We start from the raw sequence: 25079 nt of genomic DNA, 5'->3' as shown, positions 1-25079 counted from the left end.
GTTCTTACCTGGGTTTCATCATCAAGGATATGATCCTAAATAAATAAATTAAACCCCCCCAATCCTAGTAACAAAATCCATTCCAAAAGCAGAAGTCATGGGAAAGTCACAGCATGTGCGACCCAATGTGCAAAATTACTGCCAGATGCTGGTTTCCTTTTAACTAAAGAGTCCCACGAAAGGAAACTTCTTCATTGCCCCTCCCCACATCAAGTCTTAAAGCTGATTATATTACACATATTCCACAATATCGACATTGGTTAAATGCTTCTAGTTTCAACAACATTTGGTTAACTTGTTTGTTATTTTTATCATTATTACTGAGAAATCCAACTCTACATTGTCCAGTTGAAAGTATCAACTATTAACAGGGCTGTATCTCATCCCACAGATAAGTTCAGTGAAGAGTCAAATATAGTTCGTGCTCAGACTTCTTCCATACCACTTAACAAGCATTAGCTTTCTATTGTTAGAAATATTTTTAACAGGGAAAACACTTCAAGGGTCTTATTCTTCAGAAAAACTTTGGAAATTGAGAAGAGACATTCAAACAAAGGTCCTTTATGCACTGTAATAAACTGCTTTTAGAAGGTGAACCGTACAAGTTATGTCAATTTATTATTTCTGGATACATCTGAAATATCAGAATGTGATTGTCTCAGTTTAAGTATTAGATATTCTCGAAATAAAGTTAGTAATTCCATCTTACAATTCTGGTTTTGATTCTTCTGGCAACACTGAAAACAACCTATACAAGATTTTCTGTAACCTGTCTTATAACCAAATTTCAAGCATATATATATATTCATTACTAATTTGGTTCTACATTCTGAAGAAACATATGGATTGCCTGCAAACTATGAATTCTGCCTGTTTCAGAAACATCCACTGCAGACTGCTTTGCCATCATTTGAAATCTGACAGTGAAATCCTTCAGGTTAAATAGCTTTCTTCCAGAATACTGAAACTCCAGAAGGCAAACAAAATCTTGTGCCACAGAAACCAAGTTATTAAAATCATAGCCCACAGTTACCTGCAGAAATATCAGAGGAAACATTTTGATCTAGATGAGCAAGGAAAAAAACCCCAAAACCCAAAACTCACCACACCTTACTTGAGTAAACATGTTTAGAGTAGCTTCACTTTTGAAAATCCTCCAAATGAAAATATGTCCCCAAACTCTACTGTAGAAGTAGGTGACAAATAAGAGAAATAGACTGAAATTGAAGTTGTCCAGGAGAAAACACATCCAGGATGGCCAGCTACAGCTTAAGTAGCCAAGAGGAACAGTTGCATTAACAAGTTGCATCATCACAGCAAATTTAGGTAATACTGAAGTAGACCACACAAATACAGATAACTTCATATCATCTTTCATTTAAGTATGTTGCAAGAATTCAGAGATGGAGGCTATTTAGCAAAGACCACAATGACTGGAATGCTCATGTTCAGTGGTCTCATTTTAAGCTCCGATTTAGAAAGTAGATTAGCACTTTCTTTCTGATTTGTCTAAATCACACAACACCCCCAAAATAAGCCCTAATTAAGTTTGTATATGATATTCTTCACATAGGGTTTTTTAGGAAGGACAATAAGATGACTTATGGGAACTTCCTAAGTATACATGGTGTAGCTTCAATGTCATTAAGTCAAAAATATATGGAACCAAGAAAGGTATAAAGAAGTAAATGTGCAAAATTTATTATGTTCTTCAATGTACACAGGAGCATAACATTTGTAAAATCAGATCACATCTTCAAAATTAAAAAAATTATATATAAACAATAGTTGCTTGTTACAATAAACAACAGCCCACATGAAGCTCGAAGCCATTCATAAAAAAATAAGCTACTTAAAAAATTCCTTCAGAAGAAAGTGGTATGCAAATTGAAACAGTATTGCAGCGTATCCTTATTATTTGTACAAAGAAAAGTCTGTCGACAAAACGAGACTACGGTGAAAAAACTTTGAATGACAAGCATCCTCACCAGTCTGTTAAAAGCCATTTTATAAATTCAACTTGGATCCTTCTAATTACAGAAATAAGTTTCTTCCTTGTTCAAAGAGTCACGTTTCTAATTGAATTGCATTTGGAAGTAAATACTTTGCAATTCTAGTTATGTAGCCATGGGGGGGGGGGGCAGGACGGGGCAGGGAATATAATCAATAACAAGCCTCTTAACGCACCTTGTCATTTCAGGTAACAGTATTCTTTAGTTTCTTCTTGGTGTACATCTGGGTTGGATATTTGTTGGGGTTTTTTAACCCTAAAACCAGCACAAAACAATTTGCCCCACCCTCTATTTACAAAGAACTTCCACTATGAATTTTTAGTTCATAGTAAAGTGAAACAAAGCTCCTTCCTGCCTTTTTTCCTCCCGATACTTGCCCAGATTACTGTGTGCTGTGGGAGAAAAGCACTCTGATGCAGGGACACAGATACATGAACAAGCAAGAGAGCACTGGGAGCATCCTGCAGCCATGGCCACAAGGAATTCTACAAGAAGGCTCAGAAAAGCCATCTTACTGAGGCTACTGTTCATTTCTTTGCATCTTTTGCTCTGGAATTGCTAAGCCAAAAAGCACCTCCCCCAAGGGGGCTGGAAGAGAATGTCAGAAGAGTTCTTAAAATTGTATCCAGCATCAACTTCCTTCTGCCTGTGTAAACACTGTAAGATCCAATCCTGGAATGTAAGGCTTCTGTCACAGTACATACTGGCATTCAAAATAAACCTCTAGGACAGTGAGAAATGCTTGTGGAACAGAGTAGGTTTTTGCTGAGGTTACCAGATTTCAGTATATAAAGTGTACAGATCTGCTCCTCTTTATGTAGATGGCATTCTTTTTATCATATGATGAAAAGTCAGTCAAAGTGGCACAAAAAGAGTCAACTGCATTTTAACTCCAGTCAGTTTGCAGCAGAGAGGGTGTGGAAGTTTCCACTAACAAAGTGCAGATTTGGAAACCTGGAGACAAAGATCCCAAAGTCACACTGTCTTCCTTAGGCTGCAACTTTCATAAAAAAGTTTTAAGTGTTTATTACTCTGTCAGTCCCATATGTTAATTTTCTTAGAAGTTATGCTATTTCCTTTTCTAGCATTTCTTCTGATGCTTTGCTCCCTGAAGTATCATCATCGTTAGAATAATTCCCTGAATCTCGACTGCTCTGTTTAGAATGCTTGTATTCTGTAAAATCAGCTTGATTTACTTCTTCTGTGATGATAGTCTCAATTATAGAACAATTTTCTATTGGTTCTTCTGCAGTTGACAGATAAGGACAGTTTAATTGCTGCCTGCCAAAACCCTGCAAGAAGAGAAGCAGGAAAGAAAAAAAAAAGATGAACATCCATATGTAATAACTAAACAATCAATCTGCTTAACACCACAGCTGTATAAGTATGGTTTACCATATTTAGTAATATAACAAGATCTTCTACTTATAATACGCCATTTGTTGCCTGAAGTTCACAAACTCAAAGATGAAGCTTAGTTGCATCAATGCAATTGAACACTAAAGAACAAATCTAACATTAATCTTCACTCTTCATATGCTCATAGTTGTCCACCTTCTATAGAATTGCAATATTTCATTGATTAGTTCTTGTGTGGCCTTGTAAGGCTATAAAGGAAAATTCTAATTTTGAACCTTTCACAGATCATGTGGTAGCACAGGAATGACAGGTGTGTGTTTGCAAAGTCTACAAATCATTATCAGTTATAAAGCACCAAACCTTAGTACAGCTCCCAACAGTGCACTGCTGTCTACCCCACATGCTTTAAATCTATTTTCTGAAGTGGTCATTACACTAAATCCATCATGAAAAGTTCTAGATATGCATTACATTAATTATGTTACCAGTATTCTACTGAACAAACGAGCTGAAATGCTGCTTTACAAGTAAATTAAATTCAGATTAGCCATTGTAAACTGAGAGACTGTTTTTAAATTACAACTTTATTCAGAAAGTTTTGTATACTACATATCCTAGGAGCTTCAGTGAGAAGATGACACATTAGGAGGGCCATACACAGCTCAACATCAAACGTTCTGAGACACACAGAAGAAAGCACAGTGAAAAGCAGTTATTGCTACATTTCAAAATATACCTACACTTAACGTGTTGCCCTGGTCATTCCAGAACAGGATCCCTACCAAGTACTACCTGTGCCAAGCTGAGCTGGAAACTGGACAATATCTGCCTTTTTAAAGACCATCCAGGAGATGGTAGAAGCATTTTCTGCCTGCTGCGCTAAAATTTCCTCTGAAAACTGGGTTTGCATTTTTGTATCCTCCGAGTTTTAAAGGACAGCAAAAAGCTTGGAGCATGATCTTCCAGGCAACGCTATCGGAAAACATTTCTGGTCTCACATAGCAGGCCAAAAGTACATTATCACATTGGGTATACATGCACACTCTCCAGAATGAAGAATCGTTAACAACACTTTAGCACAGATAGAAATAAAAACCATGAAAGTTAAAGTGTTTGTCAACTACAGAATTATAGACATTGGTTCTATACCTGTTTAGCCCATAGTAATTCCTGCACTTTGTTAAAACCTATACAACTAATCTTGGTATACCCATAAGACCACAGGGTAACAGATAACCAAAGTTATTATCATAAAAATGTTCAATTTTTCTAAAAATACATCTGCTTAATGAACGAGAAAAATATGTCTCATCTTACCTCTATGTTCAAAGGAGGCTGGCATGATGGAAATAACACATATTTTATTTTATTGTAGACTTGATACAGGGCAAAAACAAGTGGTGTAGCCACAAACAAGACAACAATCAGGGCAGCTACAAATGTTGCCAAAATGATCAGAGGTAAAACTTTATCTAAAAAAGCAAATAAAACAGATTCAGTCTAGGCACTCATAAACTACAAAGATTAAAGAACAGATTATCTCCAAATCTGCTACAGTATTTATCATAAAATTTCACATTTCTGCAGTACCTAGCCATGACGACCACTGGAAAAACTGTGACATTCCAGTATCTTTGATAAAAACACAGCACAAAATATTTATCCAATATAAAAACACCGACATTTGCAGACAGGATCAGACAAGATCCAGTTATTCCCAGTTACACGTTACTATTTGACAGCAGGACAAAAAGGCTGCACATAGACAGCTACCACAAAGCACCTGACGCATGTAAGTCTATTGTGCTGTTGCTTGTATACATATACCCTCGTGCGTTTAGACCACAAGGAACATAATATATAATTGATAGAGCTCTCCTTTGAAAAGGCAGAGATACAGGAGTAAGAATTCCCATGGCTGCAGAGTAAGAATAGGCAATTTCTACAGTGAAGTGGGTCCATGGTTATTTAACCAGGAAATGATTAGAGTGCCTAGACTTGCAGGGTCTTCAGAGGCCCAAAAATATCCAAATGGTTTCTTGGACAGGTGCAGAGCTCCAGCTGTAAGCTTCAGATGAGTTCAACATAGCCAATAGAGAGAAAAAGCGAGCTTGCTCTTCTTCCAGTAAGCATCTGTTTCTTCCAGACGCTTACCTAAGTAGAAATCAATCCTACAGCTATTCCAGTTATTTTCTACACTAGTAGTCTAGACACTAGCTCTTCACAAGATTTTATTTTGTCAGTATAGAAAGGAGAGATGAATTTCACTTCAATGCTCAAACATGGTGTCATCAACCTGATGACATCAAGCCGAGCGGTGCAGTTGATCAGCTCGAGGGAAGCGACACCATCCAGAGGGACACTGGCAGGCTTAAGGAGTGGGCCCCTACGCAAACCTCATGAAGCTCAACAAGGCCAAGTGCAAGGTCCTGGGTTGGGGGAGGAAAATACTGAGAACAGTCCCACTGAGAAGGACTTGGAGATACTGGTGAATGAAAAATTGGACAAGAGCTGGCAATGTGTCCTTGCAGCCCAGAAAGCCAACTGTATCCTCGGCTGCATCAAAAGAAGTGGCCAGCAGGTGGAAGGAGGTGATTCTTCCCCTCTAATCCTCTCATGAGAGCCCACCTGGCATGCTGTGTCCAGTTCTGGGGCCTCCCGCACAAGACAGACATGCACCTGTTACAGCAGGTCCAGGAGGGCCACAAAAAAGGTCAGAGGGTTGGAACACCTCTCCTAGGAGGAAAGGCTAAGATAGTTGGGGTTGTTCAGCCTGGAAAAGAGAAACCTCTGAGGAGACCTTATCACAGCCTTTCAATATTTAAGAGGGGCTTAAAAGACAGACAGAGAGACTTTATACCAAAGCCTGTAGCGATAGGACAAGGGGTAATGGTTTTAAATTGAAAGAGGGGAGGTTTAAATTGGACATAAGGAAGAAATCCTTCCCTGTGAGGGTGGTGAGGTACTGGCACAGGTTGCCCAGAGAAGCTGTGGATGCCCCATCCCTGGCAGTGTCCAAGGCCAGGCTGGATGGGGCTTCGAGCAACCTGGTCTGGTGGCAGGTATCCCTGCCCATGGCAGGGGGGTTGGGCTAGACATCTTTGAAGGTCCCTTCCAGCCCAAACCACTATGAGTCTATGGTCCTGCATTCCTGTATTGAAAACCTTTTAACAGGTTAGGCTCAGTTCCAGGACTTAAGGCTGGGACATTGTGGTAGGAGTTTATATAACAGAATCCAGCTTTTGATAGTAAGATATCGTAGTCAAAGAAACCTTTTATCTGTACAGCCACAAACTATTCAGTACTTAAGTTCGAGCCTTGCAAACTTCCTTCTCCCCTCCCCTCTTCTGCTTTACAACATGTTCTCTGGCACTACATCTAACAAATGAACTGAAGGGAGTTTGAACATACTGAAATTAATACATACCAAGAAACATTTTACAAATAATCAAGATGAGACAATCAGGCCTTTTTATGTCTATTTCCAGTTAGTACAAATGATCAAAGAATGGAAGATTTCCACACTGGAATATAAGAACATATGGAAAGTATAGGACATGATCTGTATGACTGTGTCTCTCAGTAGAGAGCCTTGAATGTACTGCTCCATCTTAAATAGACTCATTATAGTAGGAGGATATGGGCAAGACTAATAACTAATTAGCAGAATAGATTAAAGAATTTCTTTTATGAAGGTAAAAAAGTAATATTTGTTCCTTTCTAGGCCTAATAAAAACAAAGTAGCAAGGATTAATTTATATTGCAGTCCTAAGAGCTTAAGATGTGAGAAAATAGCATTATTATTATTAAATTTTCTAAGCTTTAAGTCAGTTTGGATATTTAGTATTTTTTCCAGTGTTACAACCTGTTATTAGAAGATAATTGGCCAAATTCAACAGATAACTTGCTCATGTTCTGAGTGTAATCCATCTACAAATGTATTCTCATTATGCACAAAAGTGAGCTTTCAGTTATAACAAGTCTAATGATTTCTCTTCTCACACTTCAGCAGGTAATTTTTTAGAAATGCATTTAATTCACAGAAAAATTAAGACTATTTCAAGAATAAAATGTTCTTGAAAAGATAGCATTTAGTGATTTTGCACCCTCCTAAAAATATCTTAGAAGTACCGGGAATTAAGGCTTGCCTATTAACAAGTCATTGTACAGAATAAGTTTTATTCACAGTCATTAGAAATTATCACAAATAACCATAAAGAGCGTTGTGCTGTGGAATAACCAGAATGTAATTTTGATCAGGTCAGAACAGAAGCAGTTTCAGTTTAGCTATAGGAGAGAACACAGAGCAAAGTGCCAGTGCAGATCTCTGCCCAACTAGGTGCTAACTCTGTGAGGCCATCAAGTCATGCTGCAAATAATTTTTTTTTTTTTGCTAGCGAGACCTGCAAAGGCCTATGAAGTGTTAACAATTTTGTTTCCAGAGGTGTAACAGTTCTCAAGCTCATCCTACCTCCAGGTGTTTTGATGCATTCCTCTTTGCTGTAAGGACTGCTTTTGTTGTAGACTTTTGAGAATGCTTGTACTTTTACGCAGTACCAAGTCAAGGGTGTTAGATCAGAGACTGTCCCTATTGTCTGTTTTATCTCTTTCATTTTGATTTCCTCCTGAAAAAGGAAAATTTGCAAGAATAAGATGCACATAAATAGCACAAGATTCACTCAGATTAGAATTTTGGCCTCTGCTGAAGAACCCTGTAAAAAGTTAGACATCATTTTGCACTTGGATTAAATAAAAGAAATCAAACAACTCTCTCCTAAACAAACACATTCAGGAAACACCACAAGAACCAACTGCTTTCACTATACTGAAATTTTACAGTTCAAAGCTGTGTGCAAAATTAAATATCTTCCTGTCGCAATTTGTTTTCTTCTTTTCCTCCACACATTTACACACACACATTTATCAATTACTTTAAAATATTTTACTATAAGCAGCATTTAAAGAATATCCATCTAAAGAAAGATCCATTATAACACTTGCTAAAAGCATGCATGACTTCATTGTTTTACGATACATGTAACTATAAAACTGCAAATACAGAAAGAAAAGAATTTGAGGAGCCAGAAGCTACATTAAGACAGTGCACAGAGTCATACCCTAAGAAAGACCGCATCGCAAGAACCCTACAACTTCTATTCAGCAGTGAGCCATTTAGCAGCTTGTACAAAACTCAGTGCAATTCTGCAAATCATTACGTATAGACACATCAATGGGAAAAGATCAAAATCTCAGTTTTTTGGCAAAAGTCATCTTGACCAAATTTTTGAAAGAGTCTTTCAGGAAAAAAAAAAAAAAAAAAACCACCAAAAAAACCCTACTGAAACCCAAAACCCGAACCAAATTGACTGCATGCTTGATATACCATACATGTGCCTCTCTTGAAAATCAGCTTCTTGAGGAGAACTCAAACCCAGTATTTAAATAATAATAAATTTTATATACTGTTTTAAGTATTTAACTAGTTCATACCCCATTATCTGATGAATTCTTCCAATACAGAATCCGGTAAGACAACTCATAACGGTCCCTCATGACTTCACACTCAGGTCCTCCTGGAGGAGAAATCTGGATATGGAGCAAAACATCACTGATGTCCACCTCTACACCAGGAGGGCCAATCTCATCTAAAGACATTTCAAAAGAGAAGTTAGAAATAAGACTGAAAGAATACAAATAAAAACACTATGTAAAATACTGTAATTTAAATCTATGACAATTCTTAAGAAATACATACTTAAAAGCCTTACTTAACTGAGAGCTTTACTTAGAATCTTGAGTTCTGAGAAATGTTTCAATTATTTTCTCTTTCCACATTCATATGCTTCTGCAAGTTTCAGTGGCATGGAATACACAGATGGGGAGATTAACCGTGCAAGTCAAACTACTAGACACTTCTTAACCACATCAGGATACAGTCCCTCTTTTTCACATATACCCTCTTTCAGTGTCACAGCAGAGTTGAAGAGTGAGAAACATTACAGTTTGTGTTTTCTTTTGTTGGATTATTTACCTAGGTCACCGATATCTTATTAAAGAATTATCTAATTACCAAGAGCTTGGACAAGGGAAAGCTGACATATAGAATAGCTATGGATTCCATCTTCAATATGGAAGGTAATGGAATATAACACTACATATTAGATAAACACTTCTTGATGTTTACGATTGATAACTTCTTTGAAGTCAAACATTTTAATAAAGTCACATTTCTCACACAAACAAAAGAACACAACAAAGAAAATGACTATAATTTCACTCTGGAGAGCATTACATGTTTTTGACTTAGATGTCACTATCATTTAAGACTGCTTTTTTGTGAAGCTCTTCAGGGTTGTACATGAATGTAATACTGCTTCAGCACAAAATTCAGGGGTGCACTGTGCAGAGGTAGAGAGGAGGAGGTGAGAGTAGATGCACAAGAAAATAGAGGCAGTGAATTCCAAAACTGTTTGACTTTGGCATCCTTTTTCTGATGTATCAAAAAGCGCTCCCTGCCAATGGCAGAAGTCAGACTAGGGATATTTCTAGTACAATCTCACACAGTGATTAATGTAGTATACAGGGAGATTATAAAATGCCATATAATGCTTCGTGAATTAATTTTGTAAATCAAATTATATGATTCTAAATATAGTGAAATACTGGCTGTGCTGAATAGAGAAAACTATGGAAAAATTCCTGCTTAACTTGTTGAGACCAGGATTCCCAATGGTTTCTGTAGGGGAATGACGTATTCCCCTTCATTAATCTAGCAAGTTTCTTTTTGCAAATAATAGCATTAGGTACAAGTTTGTTGAAAAGTGAAAGTTTAAGAAAACACATTTGCTTACTTGTTATCAGAGGATCTACTTTCACTTCATTAGACAAACATGATTTATTATATTCACTCATGGCCTGCACACGGAGATAATAAAATCCAAAAGTAGTAGCAATGATAGAGGAGAAATTGCATTGTGTATTGGTGATGTTTTCACATCCAGGTACATTGAGCCATTTCATTGAGTAATCATCATCAAGTTTCTTTAGATACCCACTGCAAGAGATTTTAACAGGTTTTGATGTGAGGTCCTTGAACATTAAAAAACCCACAGCATGTTCACTTGTGCTACATAGGCTTTTTTTTTTATTTTTGGAAGAATGGGCCTCTTGGAAATCTCTCATATTTCAAATACTATTTTTTCATGTATAACTGAAACAATGGAGTTAAACTGGATTATGAAATACAAATTAGTGCTTTAATCAAGCCTCAATAGAAACATTGTATGTCTGTTTTAAAGTTTTTAAAATCCAAATTAAGATTTTTCATACAGTCCTATTAAGTCAATTATTTTTCTGTTATGCCAAAGAAATTCCAAAGAATGCTAGAGGTACTTCTCCTCTTCATTTACATGCTGGCCACAATATTTGTGCAACAACTAGATACTAAAATACAGGTTTATAGACATGATGGGGGTTTTTCCCCCCATGTTGGGATCTGACCAGAAATAATCAAATACGTTGACAACTGATACCTTGAACACTTGTAATTTTGCTCACTTCTGGTAATCTTTTTTCATATTTGTAAAGATATGAAGCAATGCAAACATATTTTAAAAATATTCCTTAGCATGTATCTAGTAGTCCATTTCATCGTGTATTTAATACTCTTAAGAAAGAAGCCTAGTACCCTGAAGTTGTAGGATACGATGTTATATGCAATCCTCTTAAAAGCCGTACTGTGTCCAGACGAGGTACCCAGTGTTTCAATTAATACATTAAGCCACTTTTGCCAAGTATTTAACTTCTAGTAACTATTTGCAAAATACAATGGGTGACATTTAGAATGACATAACCTGTTTAAACAGGGATATCAAAAATGTTTAACTCACATGAGATACTGTACATTGTAGGTCACATGTTGTTTATATGTGTTATTCCAATGCAGATGAAATTTCATATTCGAAGCAAGAACTCTCACATTTGTTGCACAGAATAGGTCAGTCACTGCTCAAAATGAAAAGGAAAGGAAACCCACAGTTAGTGAAAAGTTTTTTATTAAGTCCGGCAATTTCTCACTGAATGGGCATTTCTCATGTAAATGGTCACGGTACATTTTCAGTAGTTAAAAAATTGTCTGTTTTCATTATAAAGACGGCAAATCAAAGTGTGATATATGCAGCATATTAAGCCTTTAATAAAAAAATAAAATCAATTCAGAAAAATTAAATACAGAAATGTTGCAATTGGTAGAAATAAACTGGTTCAGTAATAACGCAATGAGAACAACTGCATTAAAAACACATGCCTAAAAATAAAGTAATTTTGATGTACCATCTGTTCAGTTCAATGTTTTACTTTCTATAATCCCACACTGTTATTTTTTTCCTGAAATAAACATTTTAAAATACTTAAACTGACACCTGAAGAGCACACAAAAGAATTTAGTTAGACATGCAGCACAAGCAACTGGTGGCAAATTGCCACCAAGCCATTCTTCAGAATCTATGACAATAAATTCCCCGAGGCTTACATAACACCGGTATTTTTTTAAGCTTAGCTCAACTTTATATGCATTCATTTAGTGCCAAGTATACAAAAGCCTTTTGTACATATCCCTTTCCTCCTCATTCAAAGTCACAAATTCAAAAATATCCAAGTTTTCCAAAATACAGGGTAGCTTTTGCAATCCAAATTAACCGACAGAATTTGCCTCAGAGCAAAACAACTTTTTGTACTATTAAAGCTCTAATACTGCCAAGTGACATTTTATATTGATTTAAAATAGAAAATGTACTTAACTGTCAAGATTGCCGTTATACCAAAGAAAGTAGGAACTTCGCACTTCTGCCTATTTCTACTGCTTTAGAACAATTTACTTCCTCAAGTTTAAACTGTTGGGAATAATTTTAAAATAAAACTATTTTACTTTGTACCTTTACGAGTAGTTTTTACACAATGAACAGGACTGAATAAGCCTTCTTTTGAGTCCAAAGGAAGAGTTGCTTGAACTTTCAAACAGTAGGTAGTGTCTGGTGCAAGATCATCAATTACGTGATTAGGAAAAATTGTTTGACTTCTGAACTGTAAAACAATTGCAAGCAACATATGAAGATAACTTCTTCCCGATGAGCTAATTTTTTTTTTTTAAACTATCTTTTTTTCTTCCACAGGTTTCAGCTTATTTGTATAATATGCCATCAAAAATACTAAAATAGGGAATGAAGGAAAATATATAAGCTGCCTAAGTGCTAAAGTGAACTTTCAAACTTAGCCACGTGATTGAGAGGAAGGAACTTGTCATGCTCCTTTAACACATGAAAGCGGGGAGATATTGCAGCACTGCTCTATGCGATCCGTAAGTCACCACACAATTGTTCAGGGACATATTTGGAAAAGAAACCATACACTTCCCTCCCTCGACTGAACAAGGGAACACTCTCCCCCCTCCCCCTCCTGCTACCTCTCTGCTTTTGGTTTACTAGACTTTTCAGTGACTGACATTTGTACACAGCTTGTCCTTAACTTAAAGCTCTTTTTTCTCCTTTGATGTGTAAGGATTATGACTCAGTCTTCCAGATGAACATGGATCTCTCTTCAACTCGTACCCTAATCTAGTTGGCACCCATTTCTCTAAAAGGATATAAAAATAAAGACTGTTTCTACCTTGGTCTTTACAGAATAGCTGTACCTGCTGTGCAAGACACACATTACAGCTTGGAAACTAGTTCATTATTACAAGACCTCAAAAGAATCCCTAGAAAACCCACAACCTACAGTGGAAACCCAAAGAACTTAATGACACAGAACAGTGCCCTGACAGCTGTAGTCAAGCTACAGTCTTATTCTCAGCAACATCAAGTTAGCCTCTTACCACTCCCCCCCCCTATATCTATGCCTTCTTGCAAATGCTGCCTCGAACAACATTCCCTCCCTGTTCCTGATGGCTGAGGGCAGCTCCTGCTCCCACACAACTGAGAGAATTTCATCTTTTTCCTCATGCATTGGAAAGTGGCTCCAGCATTTAACAGAAAAGACAAACTCTTAACACGAAGTATCTAATACAATCCTCCAGTAAAAACAACCCCCAAAAAATCACCCCTTCTCTACTTTTAAACTGCGTAGCAACAGTTAAGACAGAGTTACATAATTAAACAATCCCATTTTAGAGCACAAAGCAGTTAAAGCACATCTCTGACAGTTATGTTAAGGTTAAAAAGTAAGAAAAAAGTGATCATACCTCTGCATTTGACGAATTTTCCCAGATAACTAAATTGTATTTAAAACTTAGATGAGCTATCCACATTTTTCGGACCCGATTTGCTTCTGGAGGAGAAACCTTAATTTTTATGGCCCCATTTGTGGACTGCAACTCTACTCCTGGGGGACCGATCTGAGCTGCAAATATTAAAAGAAAAAAAAAGTCAAACATGACTATTTAAAGAAAAAACCATTAAGGGAGCAGTTAATAAACCCACAGTAACTGCCTACAGGTTCTTGGGTTAGATTTCTATTAGACACTGCCTGAGGTACATGAAAACTAACAACCACTATTACCTGGTTCTAAAAGCAGTAGAGTTAAAATGCAGTATTACTAGTGAATGTTTTCCAGAATCCACAGTGAAAAAAATCAGTGTAAGTTATTCTAAAACATGCAAGGCAAGAAACCTAGCTCAATCAAATGAACCCAACATTGAGGGAAGGCTTCAGTACCATACCAGACACTGGAACTACTGAAAAGTCACAAGGTCAGAAAAAAACTCGCAGAAAAGTCCACCATCAAAAAGGACTTTTCTGAAATACAGAAAATTCTGTCAGAAAAACAACATCACTTAGAGTACTTTCCCCTTTCGAGAAAGGAGAGAATCCTAACATCCCTTAGCCTGCAAATACCTTACCTTATGTTAAGGCTGAAAAAAACCACTAGCTTATGTTATGAGCAATGAAAACAACAAGCATTTTTTCCAAAATAGTGTGCTGAAGGACATTTAACTTGAAGTGTTAACAGTACATGTGGAGCTCATACCTATAAAATATGGAATCATTTCAAAAGTGCTAGACCATGGAGACACTTCTTCCCTTCTTTCAGCTCTTACACGCACGTGATGCGTCTCATAGTATTTGGTTATTGCTGAGGAACAGTCACATTCCATGCGAGTAACATTTTGGCACCCAGGCAACTCCTTCCATTCTGTTCCATTCCCATCAAAATCTTCAAACCTGTAAGAAAGAAAACGCCACAAGAATAAAATCAATATACAATCTAAAGTCTTGAGATTCTTTCCTAATAAGTGTCACACCATTTAATGCTGTTTTATCACCAGCACCAGTATAATCAGTGTTACCTACTTTGTTACCCTAGAATTGGTACCGCCATGTAATTCATTAATCTATTAATTTATTAGTTTAGCCTTATTACCAAAGGTTAACTATTGGTCTACAAAGCCTGATACCAGTTTGCTTTAGTCACCATGTAAACACAGAGTGTCAGAAAACAGCATTAAAGAACTGTTAAAATCCAGACTTATATCCTTAGTACACGATCGTAGTCTGGCAATGATTTATTTTATAATTCATTGGCAAGAAGTGCTTAAAAGAGCATAAGAGTGGCACCTCCCCACCCCCCCAGTTCTAACATTAGCAAGGAATGTAGATTAGTGGAAAAGAAAAACACAAAAGAGAAAAGTTCAGCAATAACTGTTGGCATAATTAGCTTTACAGAAGCTATTTTTCTTGTGAATTAACAGTCATCCATACCTTACTTAAGAGACATTTCATATAGAGTTTAAAAGTGTCCTGACCAAAAAAAGAAGCACAGACTTGAAGTGGTAACTGCTTATCCTCAACTCGCATCTTATCTTTCAGACCAGTATTATATTTTAAAAATAAAACTATTTTCAAAGCAGCTGTTTCTCAACTACACATTGAAGAAGGGAAGTTTTTTTCTTAAATCCAAATTTATACACTAGGAAATCTTAAAATCAAGAACTTAAGTGATTTTTATCTTAGAAGTGTTTTTTAATATTTACTTGTCAGTAAAGTGCCACAAAATACCAAACGTATATGTATGCATAAGTACTGGTATATAAAACAACTGAAGAAAACCAAGCAAACATTTAAGAACAAGAATTAAATAGTTTCAACTGGCAATTAAAAATCTGCAGGTAAGAAAACTGGATTCATTATGGACAAATTATTCAAAAGCCACACTGAAAATTCTCTCAGTTTCTCTGTATGTGGGGCCACAACGTAGCTTCATTAAAAAAAACAAAACAGTAAATAAATCTAAATACTACATTTCTCAGTGTACCAGTTAATCTTCTCAAAGAGCTGCTCTAGTATTAAGCATTACTACCAGGCATGTTCTGTATTTATAACATGTCGCTATCAGTGAACAATCTAATTTTATACATATGAATTAGACAAACAAATGACAATATGAGGATTCCACTTCATTTCAAGACTTAATCTTCCTGGCCTCTACTTTCTGGATTTCAAAAAATTCTCTAAAATTTTACACGGCAGTATCAAGAAGTACAGTAATCAATCAATCAATATGCTTTTCTACACAAAGAACCGTCAGACGTTCCTGGTTCAGAATAAAGTTACTACTTACCACCGGTATTCTGCTGAAAATGTCACACCGGTATCATTCCCAGTGTAGTTCCAACTTAGAGTGAAATTTGTATTTACAATGTAGATCTGAATATCCTGCGGACTCTTCAGATTAGCTTGGCCTACAAGAAAGTAAAATAAAGGTATATAAAGACTGAGATAAAGTATTCATACTTAACAATAACTTATATTTGTTAAAAAACAGGTAGAGTTATAGTGAAATGTGATAACAATAAACATCAGCATTGAGAAAACCTCACACTACTCAAGTGGCATTTCAATATATAGCTCAGGAGCTGTGCATCAGGTTGCTCCTTTGTCTATCTGACTATGCAGCTCTTTGTCCCTAAAGTCTTTCTCCCCACGCTCCTTTAAAAAAAAAAAAAGTATATACAGTTGTAACATTCAAGATCTGTGTTCACTGTCACGCATTCATTATAAGCAGTCTGAATTATTTTAAACCAGTATTTTATTGGTTGGATCCAACATCTGGATCTCAGCTGCAAAACGTTAGGGATTGACCCAAAGCTGACATTTCACAGTTGTGGAACAGATTGAGGACACCAGACTTGTATTACGTCATATGTTACTGCCATAAATTCAATGTATCGAATATAAATCCCTTTCAGCAAGGCTTCATCACATAGCAAATCTTGTATCTTGCTCATGGTAATCCCGTGTTTTCTTTTACTCAAAGAACAGTGCATAAAATGACTTACAGAGGGCAAGGACTAAGTCTCAGGATACATACAAGGATGTCCGTAACATCAAGGGAAGGACTAGACCACAAGAAGAGAAGGCTGAACAGGCAGACTGCTAACAGGAGAGAAGAATGCATGCTAGACTCATCTGTGGGATAGCGTTCTTTTCTTTATTTTACACCTTTCAAAAATAATGATTAACAAATCCCCAACTGCCTCATAATCACCTTATATTCCACTTCCTAAAGATGACTTCTTCACCATTAATTTTGACATACGTTGAATCCTAGGTGTTCCATCTAATATACGATTCAGGCATAATAGGACAGATGAGAGTAACAATGTGGTGGGAGAAGGAATTACTCTGATAGCTATGAAAATTGAAATTTGTCTAGCTTTTTATAATGCACATTTTGCTTTGAATTATTTCACACTAGTCTGGCACTGCTTCAAAGCAGTGAGGATAAAAAGTTACAACCGGAGCTGAAAGTTAAAGCTTAAACTTACATCTAACTCCTTCTGCCCAATATGCTATGCTAGGTACCTTTGACAACCCAGGCTATGTATAATTCAGGCAGTGCATGCCTCTGTCCTCCAAGAATGCATTTAAATTTCTAACATGTCAGGGGAATAAAATAAAATAATAATAATAAAAAGTAATCAACACACACACCTCTCTAATTTGGCTTTCTATTTTAACCAGTTGTGTTACATTATTAACCACTTCCCAATGGCTGAAACTCCTAAAAGCCTACGTTGGCAATCACAACTGAAATTGCTTTTTGATGTCAGTCTAATATTTGATTATATTGTGAAGAAATTAGAACAAATACATCCTATGTCACCTGAGCAGTCAAAGTCTGTTTGCACATCTCAAAGGTTATCCTAAGTTTGATTTTAAGAGTGGCTCTTCATTGCAAAAACTATTTCATATTTTACACAATGACCAAGTTCTCTTTATAAAAGGAAACGTGTCTGGAAAAGTAATCCACAAAATCCTTTAAGAGATTAGAGTTGAGGTGGTATCCACAGACTACTGACTTTCAGTAATAACTCCTGAAAGCACACAGATTGAAAACAAAATATTTGGATAAAACCTCATGGATCCCACTACAGAATTTATTTCCACAATGCATGAATTTGTTACTCTAAGCCAACAGATCAGCCCAGAGAATGCCAAACTACATTAGATCATCAGAAGACAAGAAAGCAAAGGAAATAACTTTTTATCCCCTCCAGATATTTATTCAACACATGGTTACACTTCAGCCAAAAAGCTTATGATAACAAAGGCAGCTATCTCAAATTTTGGCAAATAGAAAATTTGAATATTTATATCCTTCACAAAGAAAATACTTCATGGGAAAACATTATTTTTCACTTTATTTGAGAATGTTTGCATTAAATTTAAGAATCCAAAAGCCTGGAACAAAAAAGTTCCACTAGCTTTTAACTCTGCTATTACCATAGAAAGTACAAACCTGTCAGAGCTGCCTGGAAGAAAAAAAAAACAAAACCAAAAAACATTAATTTGAAGAATACCACCACCTATGGTAACTGACAGACTGAAAATTATAATCTTGCTTAGTAAAATTAATTGCCTTATGATGCAGTGGAAGATCATTTAAGTGTTGTGATACAGCACAACACAGTTCTAAAGAAACATCAACAGATTGACATCTTTCATATCTGAAGTGCAGGCTAGTGCTTTTGTCTGGTATTCACCTATTTGCAGACTTTAAAAAAAATATCACTCATACACTCAATCCGTTTAAATAATTTGTAAAAGATCTTAAACAGTATAACAGAAAACCTGTTTCAAACCACCTTTTTGGAATGCAATTCGACTGCTCACACTTGAACAGCCTCCTAAAGAAGACAGAAAGTGAGATACAGTTTCCTCAGATCTCTAACAGTACACATATACCAGGTTTAAAAACCTGCCATGGCAGTACTAAACAGAAGCAGTCTTTACTACAGGAGATTCCCAAGCTAGATTCTTTACCCTGAACAACACAGAACCTTGAAGTAAGCAGTAAGAAGGCAGGATTAGCATAGTATTGGCTGAGGACCACACTGCACCTACAGAGCTCCAACACTACTATATGTTAAGGCTATTATTTTTTGTTTGCCTTGGGTAGAAAATAAAATACTACACTTCCAGAGTATATTTCTCACATTGTAAAGCTTCATTCATGCAATGTTTAAGATAAGGATTTGACAATAACTCCTGTTAGACCTTTTCCATTTGATGTCAGATGGGAAAAGGAAGACTGGAAAGAGAAACAAAATAATTTCAAGATTCATGTTCTAAGGAGATAACACCTTCTCTCCAAGTTACAAAAAAATATGCTGACGTAAAATATCCAGCTAACTTTTTAAGCTAGGCCAGCTTTTTCTAAAGCTGGTGAATACCACAGCAAATAATCATATCCTCCCTGCGGATACAAACAACGTTGTAAAAACACAGCTCTGGATTCTGACATTTGGGAGAAGACAGTGTTCCAGTCCTGGAGTAAAAGCACACACAATGAATTAGAAGGGATTTATTCCAGATTAGCTTTGGTTAATGGCCCAAAAGACGACTGTCACAAGTCTCAGATTTGACTGCCTCTTTCTCCGAGAGCTTCCTCATGCAAGTTTGAACAAGGTTGGACTCGGTCTTGACATTTATTCTTTTTTTAATCCTCCTTACAAACTCCTGAAACCAGGCATGAAGGAGCTGTTTTCGGTGGCACACGATAGGCTTTACAGTACAGAGCTTTAACAAACAGAAACATGCTATTCAGAGGCATCACCCGTAAAATTAAAATCCACTACAGTTACAAGTAACTTGTACCAATTGCTCAGGGCAGACCCTATAGTTTTCAGGGAATTCTCAGAAAGTTGTTCAGTGTCATGTTCAACAACAATGTACAAGTGTGAGAACTTGCAATCAGTGCTCAACAGTAGCCAAAAAGGGGGAAAAGTTAGAAATGGATATGGAATTAAGGGATTAAAAAAGAAAGCTTAATGTCATTATATAAGTTCATTACAGACTTCTCTTAAACACCATGTGCAGCTCTATAGAGTACCCACTCTCATAAGCAGATAGCAGAACAGAATAAGGTAGAGAAGGGTGACAAGGGCAATCCAAGGTATGGAAGTATCCTGGAAGGAATCAGGCTATGATTCTTCAGCCTGGAAAGGGTATTGAGGGCAGGATATGACAGATCTACAAAGACTTAGAAGTGGCATGGGGAATGCAACTGGCGAAAGATGATTTGCTGTGTTCTCAACACCAAGCCAGAAGCATCAGAACAAGCCCCGCTCTTGTGCCAACAAAGTGAAACAAACATGAAACTGTTGCTTCACTGCAGGCTTCGGCTGTGGAATTCCTTCCCCTAGGAGCCTCTGAACGCTCAACTCTTACCTGGCTTACCAACTCAGAGTCAGATACAAAGTCTCAATGCTACAGATTGCTGTAACACCACCTTGCCAAGTGCAACCAAACTGTCTTTCTTACTCTTTCTACTCTCCTACCAACCACTGCTGTAGATGAACACTGGACTGGATGGTCTTTCGGCTTCACCTAGTATAAAACCTAACAGGGGGAAAAAAACCCAAAAAACCCAACCACCTGAAAAAAGCCACAACACTCTTTGTAGATCTCTCTCAAACTTCATTAGGTACTTTCCTCCTTGACCTGGTCAGAAAATCAGATTATTGCTTCAGAAGGATCTCCCAGTTCTGACAGACAACCCTGATAATTCAAACTATGTTCACCAGGAAATCAAATTTCTTATCCAAATTCAAATACTTATTTATTGAGGGTTCCAGGCCTCAATTATGCTCTTTCATCTACTCACTTAATCTCCTGTTGCAGGTAAGAGGAGATATAATCAGAGAACCAACTATACTTTTATACCTTGAGGAAAGTATTTGGTTGACATTTGTTCTAAGTTAATGATCACCATTTTGCAATTCAACACTTCATAACCACCCATTCATATACTGGAAGCATAGAAACAGCCAGAATAAATCTTGCAAGTTCACCTATATTTCATATTGGAGAAAGCAGGTGGCCATTTCTATATACATCATCAGATGTTTGTGTAGGGAAGTCCTACAGTTTCTATCACCGCATAATCTATCTTTACAGGCTTCCAATCCCTGAAATATTTTGCTATCCTTACCATCAGAAAGCTTTCTGTAAATCAAAAGCAAGGAACTCCCAAATCAGATCTAGTAGATCCAAGTCTCCTTACAGCAAGGATGCTTGCTTAGTTGTTGTTCATAGTCCATGGAAAAGATCACAAACCCCAGAGTCCAACCTGTGTCTCCTCTATGCACATTTAGCCCACGTACCCTTTGGCTATGGATATTAAAGCACATTACCCTTTACATCAGATGTATTTGAAAACTATGTTAAACGTGACTAACAATGAAAACTGAATGGCAGCAACAATTCTTTCAGTTTTCTTTTTAAGCCATATTTTCTAGCTTTCTGAAGGTCTTTTATTGTCCTCTTTTGTATTCTCTCCAAGTGGCTGAACTTGCTTGAAACAGTCTATTTCAGAACATCGCAGTACTCCGCTAGATCAGTAAATGGAAGTCTAGCTTACAAAACACGCAACCTAACCTTTTCATTCTAATTAGCACTGCTGTGCCCCAATACTTTTGGGCTTTTCTACAGCGCAGCACTTAAACTTCTACACATAAATTACAAGACATTGTAACATTGTGGTTTTTCCCCCCAGAACTGATATTTAGACTAACCTTTGTCATCTGTTTGCCTAAGTACACAGCCCGGCATTGTGTCCTTTTTTCAATACCACTGTACCTTTTCCTGGAGTATTTCTCCAGTTTGAGGATACTTCCCAATTCTATGTCTGCTTTTGAAAAAAAACTGTGAGCTCCTCCCACTTAGTTATATATGGATTTAATAAGATTATAATGTTTTATCACACAGATTATTAGCATGTCCCTACTCTAGACATCCTTACTGCTTGAAAGCGAACTGTAAAAAATTTTGATGAGCTGGAAAAAAAATAAAATCATACTTAAACAGTTTAACATAATAATTTTTTCCAGTATGCTTACGAAGTTAGTGTTGCTTTTGAATCTATATTGTATACTAAGTCAAAATACATGCTATTGGAGCTCCTCTACCAACACAGCCTATTATTTCAGAATAGCAGATATTTATGTTGATTTAATGTAACATTTATTCTCAATACTACAGACACACATAGGTGGTCCACCCATCCATCCTTTCACACAATACTCTTTATTTCCAGTAAGTGCTTTGTGTTTCCTTCCCTAAATTAATTTCTTAAATCCCAACGAACAGTAATCCGGGAACGAAGGAATAAAGTCAACAACATTTAATTACCACAGGAATGTCATGATTTAACTAGAAACCAGATACACAAAGTAATGTCTAAAAATCAAGACTTCTTCCTGGTTTATTTTACTAATATTAAAAGCCTGACTTTTAAAATCAATTAATGTTTCTTCACTTAAAGCATGATGACACTTTGGTGCTAAGGACAACATTATAAGAGATTCTTTTTATGGAAAGAAAAGATTAAAGACTAGAAAAGCTTTTAGCACAATTGCCTACCTCCCTTCCCCTGTCAAATTTTAATAAACTAAAATAAATACAAGCCTGTTCTAATAAACAAACATCACTACTTAATTTATAATATTTTAATTAATATTTTCAATAAATTATGGTTAAAATAATAACGATTATATATCAATAAGAAACAACAAGAGACATTCAACAACAGGAGAAAGTAGTCTTAGCAAATCAGAAATAAACTCTCAGGAGACAATGAAGGGGAAATCCTGTGAAGGATACACAATGGCTCACTGCATATTAGATTAAGTATGTGGTAGAAGCAATGGAAACTTTAACATTTCCATGTAGGAAGGGAGGCCTTTTATATGTGATAAAAAATACCACAAAGCCACAACCAAACACACATCAACAATGACCCAACTGTTACTGGTACTGTGAGCAGAAAGGTGCTCTAGAGAACGAAGAACTCTTACTGCAAGAACTTTTATTACAGGAGCAGCGGAGGGGAACGGCTGGTTTTGACAAGGCAGAAGGTAAGAGGTCACTGCAGCACAGCAATTACTTCTAACTCTATGTGGCATGTTGGTCATTTGTTATAACACCCATAGGTTAATCAGAGGAGCTAACACCTATCACAAGGCGTCCAGTTTTGGGATGAAATGCAGGGCTGATGTACCAAGAATTCACCTACAAATCAAACAGCTGAAAGAAAACAAAAAGAAGTGGTCCCAGAGCTGCTTCTCTGCCTGAATCCTACCTGCCTGAATCCTGAACGCAAAGTGCTGCCCCCTGAAAACAGCCTCACCTTAGTCTCCTGGGTATGCCCAACCAGAACAATACAATCCTACAGTGAATTCAAGAGTTTAGGGTGGCATCAGAAGCAGCGCACGCACACCAGCCCACGGCTGTAATACTTCCGTTATTCGAACTAGCTTAGCCCATATACTCGCCGTTGCATGTCACAACGCCCTGTAAATACACAGGCAGGGAACTGACGGCTTCTCTGGGCTGCATAATACTTCCCCCTTGCAGAAGGTTTTGCACAATAGTTGTTTCTGGCTGTCTAAGGGTGTAAGAAGAGGCTCATGACACCATCCTGCCAGACAGAAATTCTCACCCTGAAGTTTTACTTCTCTCATTTCCGTATTTACGGTCCGGGCTCCGCCAGGCCAGGCTGAGATGCCTTTCATCCAAATCAACACGATTCGAACCCCGTTTGCCCCACACCGGCGCTGGAGCCACTACGCTTCACAGGCGGCGCGCAAGCCCGAAGCGGACGGGACGAAGCCAGCCCACCGAGCTGCGAGTAAAGCCCGCGGCACCGGGCCCCGCTTACTCCCGGGACAGTCACCCCGACCCACGGCCCGGGTGCCACCGGTCCCCGCAGCGACGCCTATGCGGCCGGCTGCGGGCCCGCTCCGCTCCCCCACCCCCGCACGCCGCAGGCCGAGGCACCGGGTAGCCGCGGCAGGACCGAAGCGGGCAGGGCCCGCAGCCGAGCAGCGGCGGCACGAACCCCCAACCGCTGGGGAACGGGCACCGCGGCAGCCCCCAGCCGCCGTCCGGGTGCCGCACCCCGCCCGCTCGCCGGGACCCACCTCCGCAGCGCAGGGGCAGCACGGCCAGCAGGCAGGACAGCAGAGCCGCCGGGGCCCCGCGCCCGCCGCCCGCCGCCGCTCCGCCACCCATCCACCCCGCGGTACCGCCGGCCCCGCAGCGCTGCCGGAAGCCCCGGGCGGTTGCGCATGCGCGGGGCGCCGCCGCGGCGCGCGGCCGGCGGGGGGGGCGGGGCCGGCGGGAGCACGAGGCGCTGGCCCATGCCCGCGGCAGGCCGGGAGCCCGCTGGTCTTCGGAGCGAGCGGGGAGTGACGCGCCGCGGGGACCGGTGCCCCTCAGGCGTTTATTCTGCGCTCCGGCAACAGGAGGTGCCGCTTAAGGGGCGGGGCGGGGCGGGAGGCTGGGCGCTCCGCGGAAAGCCCCGGCAGGTGGGCGGCTGCCCGCGTCCCCCCCCCTCCGTCCGTGACCGGGCGGCGGGCCGGGGGCGCTCCTGTCGCGGCCGTCAGCCCTTGAACCGGCGACCACGCTGTGGCCGCTGCCTCAGGCCCGGTGCGGGCGGCAGAGGGCCGGCGTAGCCCCGGTGCGGGATGTCCCCTCGCAGGGCCGCTGTGCCTGCTGTCGGGTTAACTGCGGGCCCGCCTGCCCGTAGCAGCCTCCGCCTGGCTGGCTGGGGCCCAGGTAGCGCGAACGGACTGTGTCGCTGCGGCTGGCGGCCCGGTACCGGCAGGACGGGTGCCCGGTGTTCGGGGCTGGCAGGCCCGGCGGGAGTCTGCCCTGCAGGGCAGGGGTCGGCGGCTGTGCAGCTCTCACACGCTGTCCTCACAGCACTCGCGTTTCCTCCCTTTGTTCTGCGCTGGCTTTCTGGTCACATACTCCGTGCCAACCGATAAATGTCAATAGAGCCTATTCACACAGCTCACATGAAAAAGTGCGCTGTTCAGCTTAATCAAAAAATTAAAAATCGTGAAACCACAAGATGCATTGATTCCTGGAGAAGGATCTTAATTCCTCTCATTCAACAGTTAGGGTGCCTGTCTGTGGAGGAGGAAATCTGTGTTCTGGTGCTGCCTGCCCTGACTCTTGAACGAACGAGTGCTGCAGTGAGTATTGAATGCAAGCCTGCATGCTGCAGTCCCTGAAGTGGGCCTTGGGCTCAGCTCACTTTTTGCAGGCAGAAGTTCCGGGTTTATGTCTAAAGAGCTCATCTTTTTTTTCTGTTTGTTATTTTTACAAGATCACCCAGCTGCAGTGGTTGGGAGCGTAGCAATCAGG

At 39.0% G+C, this 25079-nt stretch overlaps 1 protein-coding gene across 1 annotated transcript; it reads right to left on the bottom strand.

The window, feature by feature from the left end:
• Positions 1 to 1677: 1677 nt before the first annotated feature.
• Positions 1678 to 23977, bottom strand: IFNAR1 (interferon alpha and beta receptor subunit 1). The gene is made up of 11 exons (XM_040584949.1): positions 23849 to 23977; positions 15985 to 16105; positions 14395 to 14588; positions 13609 to 13766; positions 12305 to 12452; positions 11261 to 11375; positions 10223 to 10425; positions 8862 to 9016; positions 7843 to 7996; positions 4689 to 4843; positions 1678 to 3304 (listed from the first exon to the last, which is right to left on the bottom strand). The coding sequence occupies exons 1-11, from the start codon at positions 23937 to 23939 to the stop codon at positions 3077 to 3079; spliced, it is 1722 nt and encodes a 573-aa protein (XP_040440883.1). The 5' UTR covers positions 23940 to 23977; the 3' UTR covers positions 1678 to 3076.
• Between the last annotated feature and the right edge of the window lie 1102 nt (positions 23978 to 25079).

This window comes from Falco naumanni, chromosome 2 (genome assembly GCF_017639655.2).
Source record: "Falco naumanni isolate bFalNau1 chromosome 2, bFalNau1.pat, whole genome shotgun sequence".
Lineage (NCBI taxonomy): Eukaryota > Metazoa > Chordata > Aves > Falconiformes > Falconidae > Falco > Falco naumanni.
This window is presented reverse-complemented; position numbering and strand designations above follow the sequence as displayed.

What these genes read in the sequence shown, in the direction of transcription:
- IFNAR1 (XM_040584949.1), bottom strand. Translation starts at nt 23,939, where the DNA reads ATGGGTGGCGGAGCGGCGGCGGGCGGCGGGCGCGGGGCCCCGGCGGCT. An exon ending in TTTTCAGCAGAATACCGGTG is followed by an intron (nt 14,589 to 15,984) that starts GTAAGTAGTAAC and finishes TCTTTCTTACAG; the next exon opens with GTTTGAAGATTTTGATGGGA. An exon ending in AGTAGATCCTCTGATAACAA is followed by an intron (nt 9,017 to 10,222) that starts GTAAGCAAATGT and finishes AAATGTCTTTAG; the next exon opens with ATGAGATTGGCCCTCCTGGT.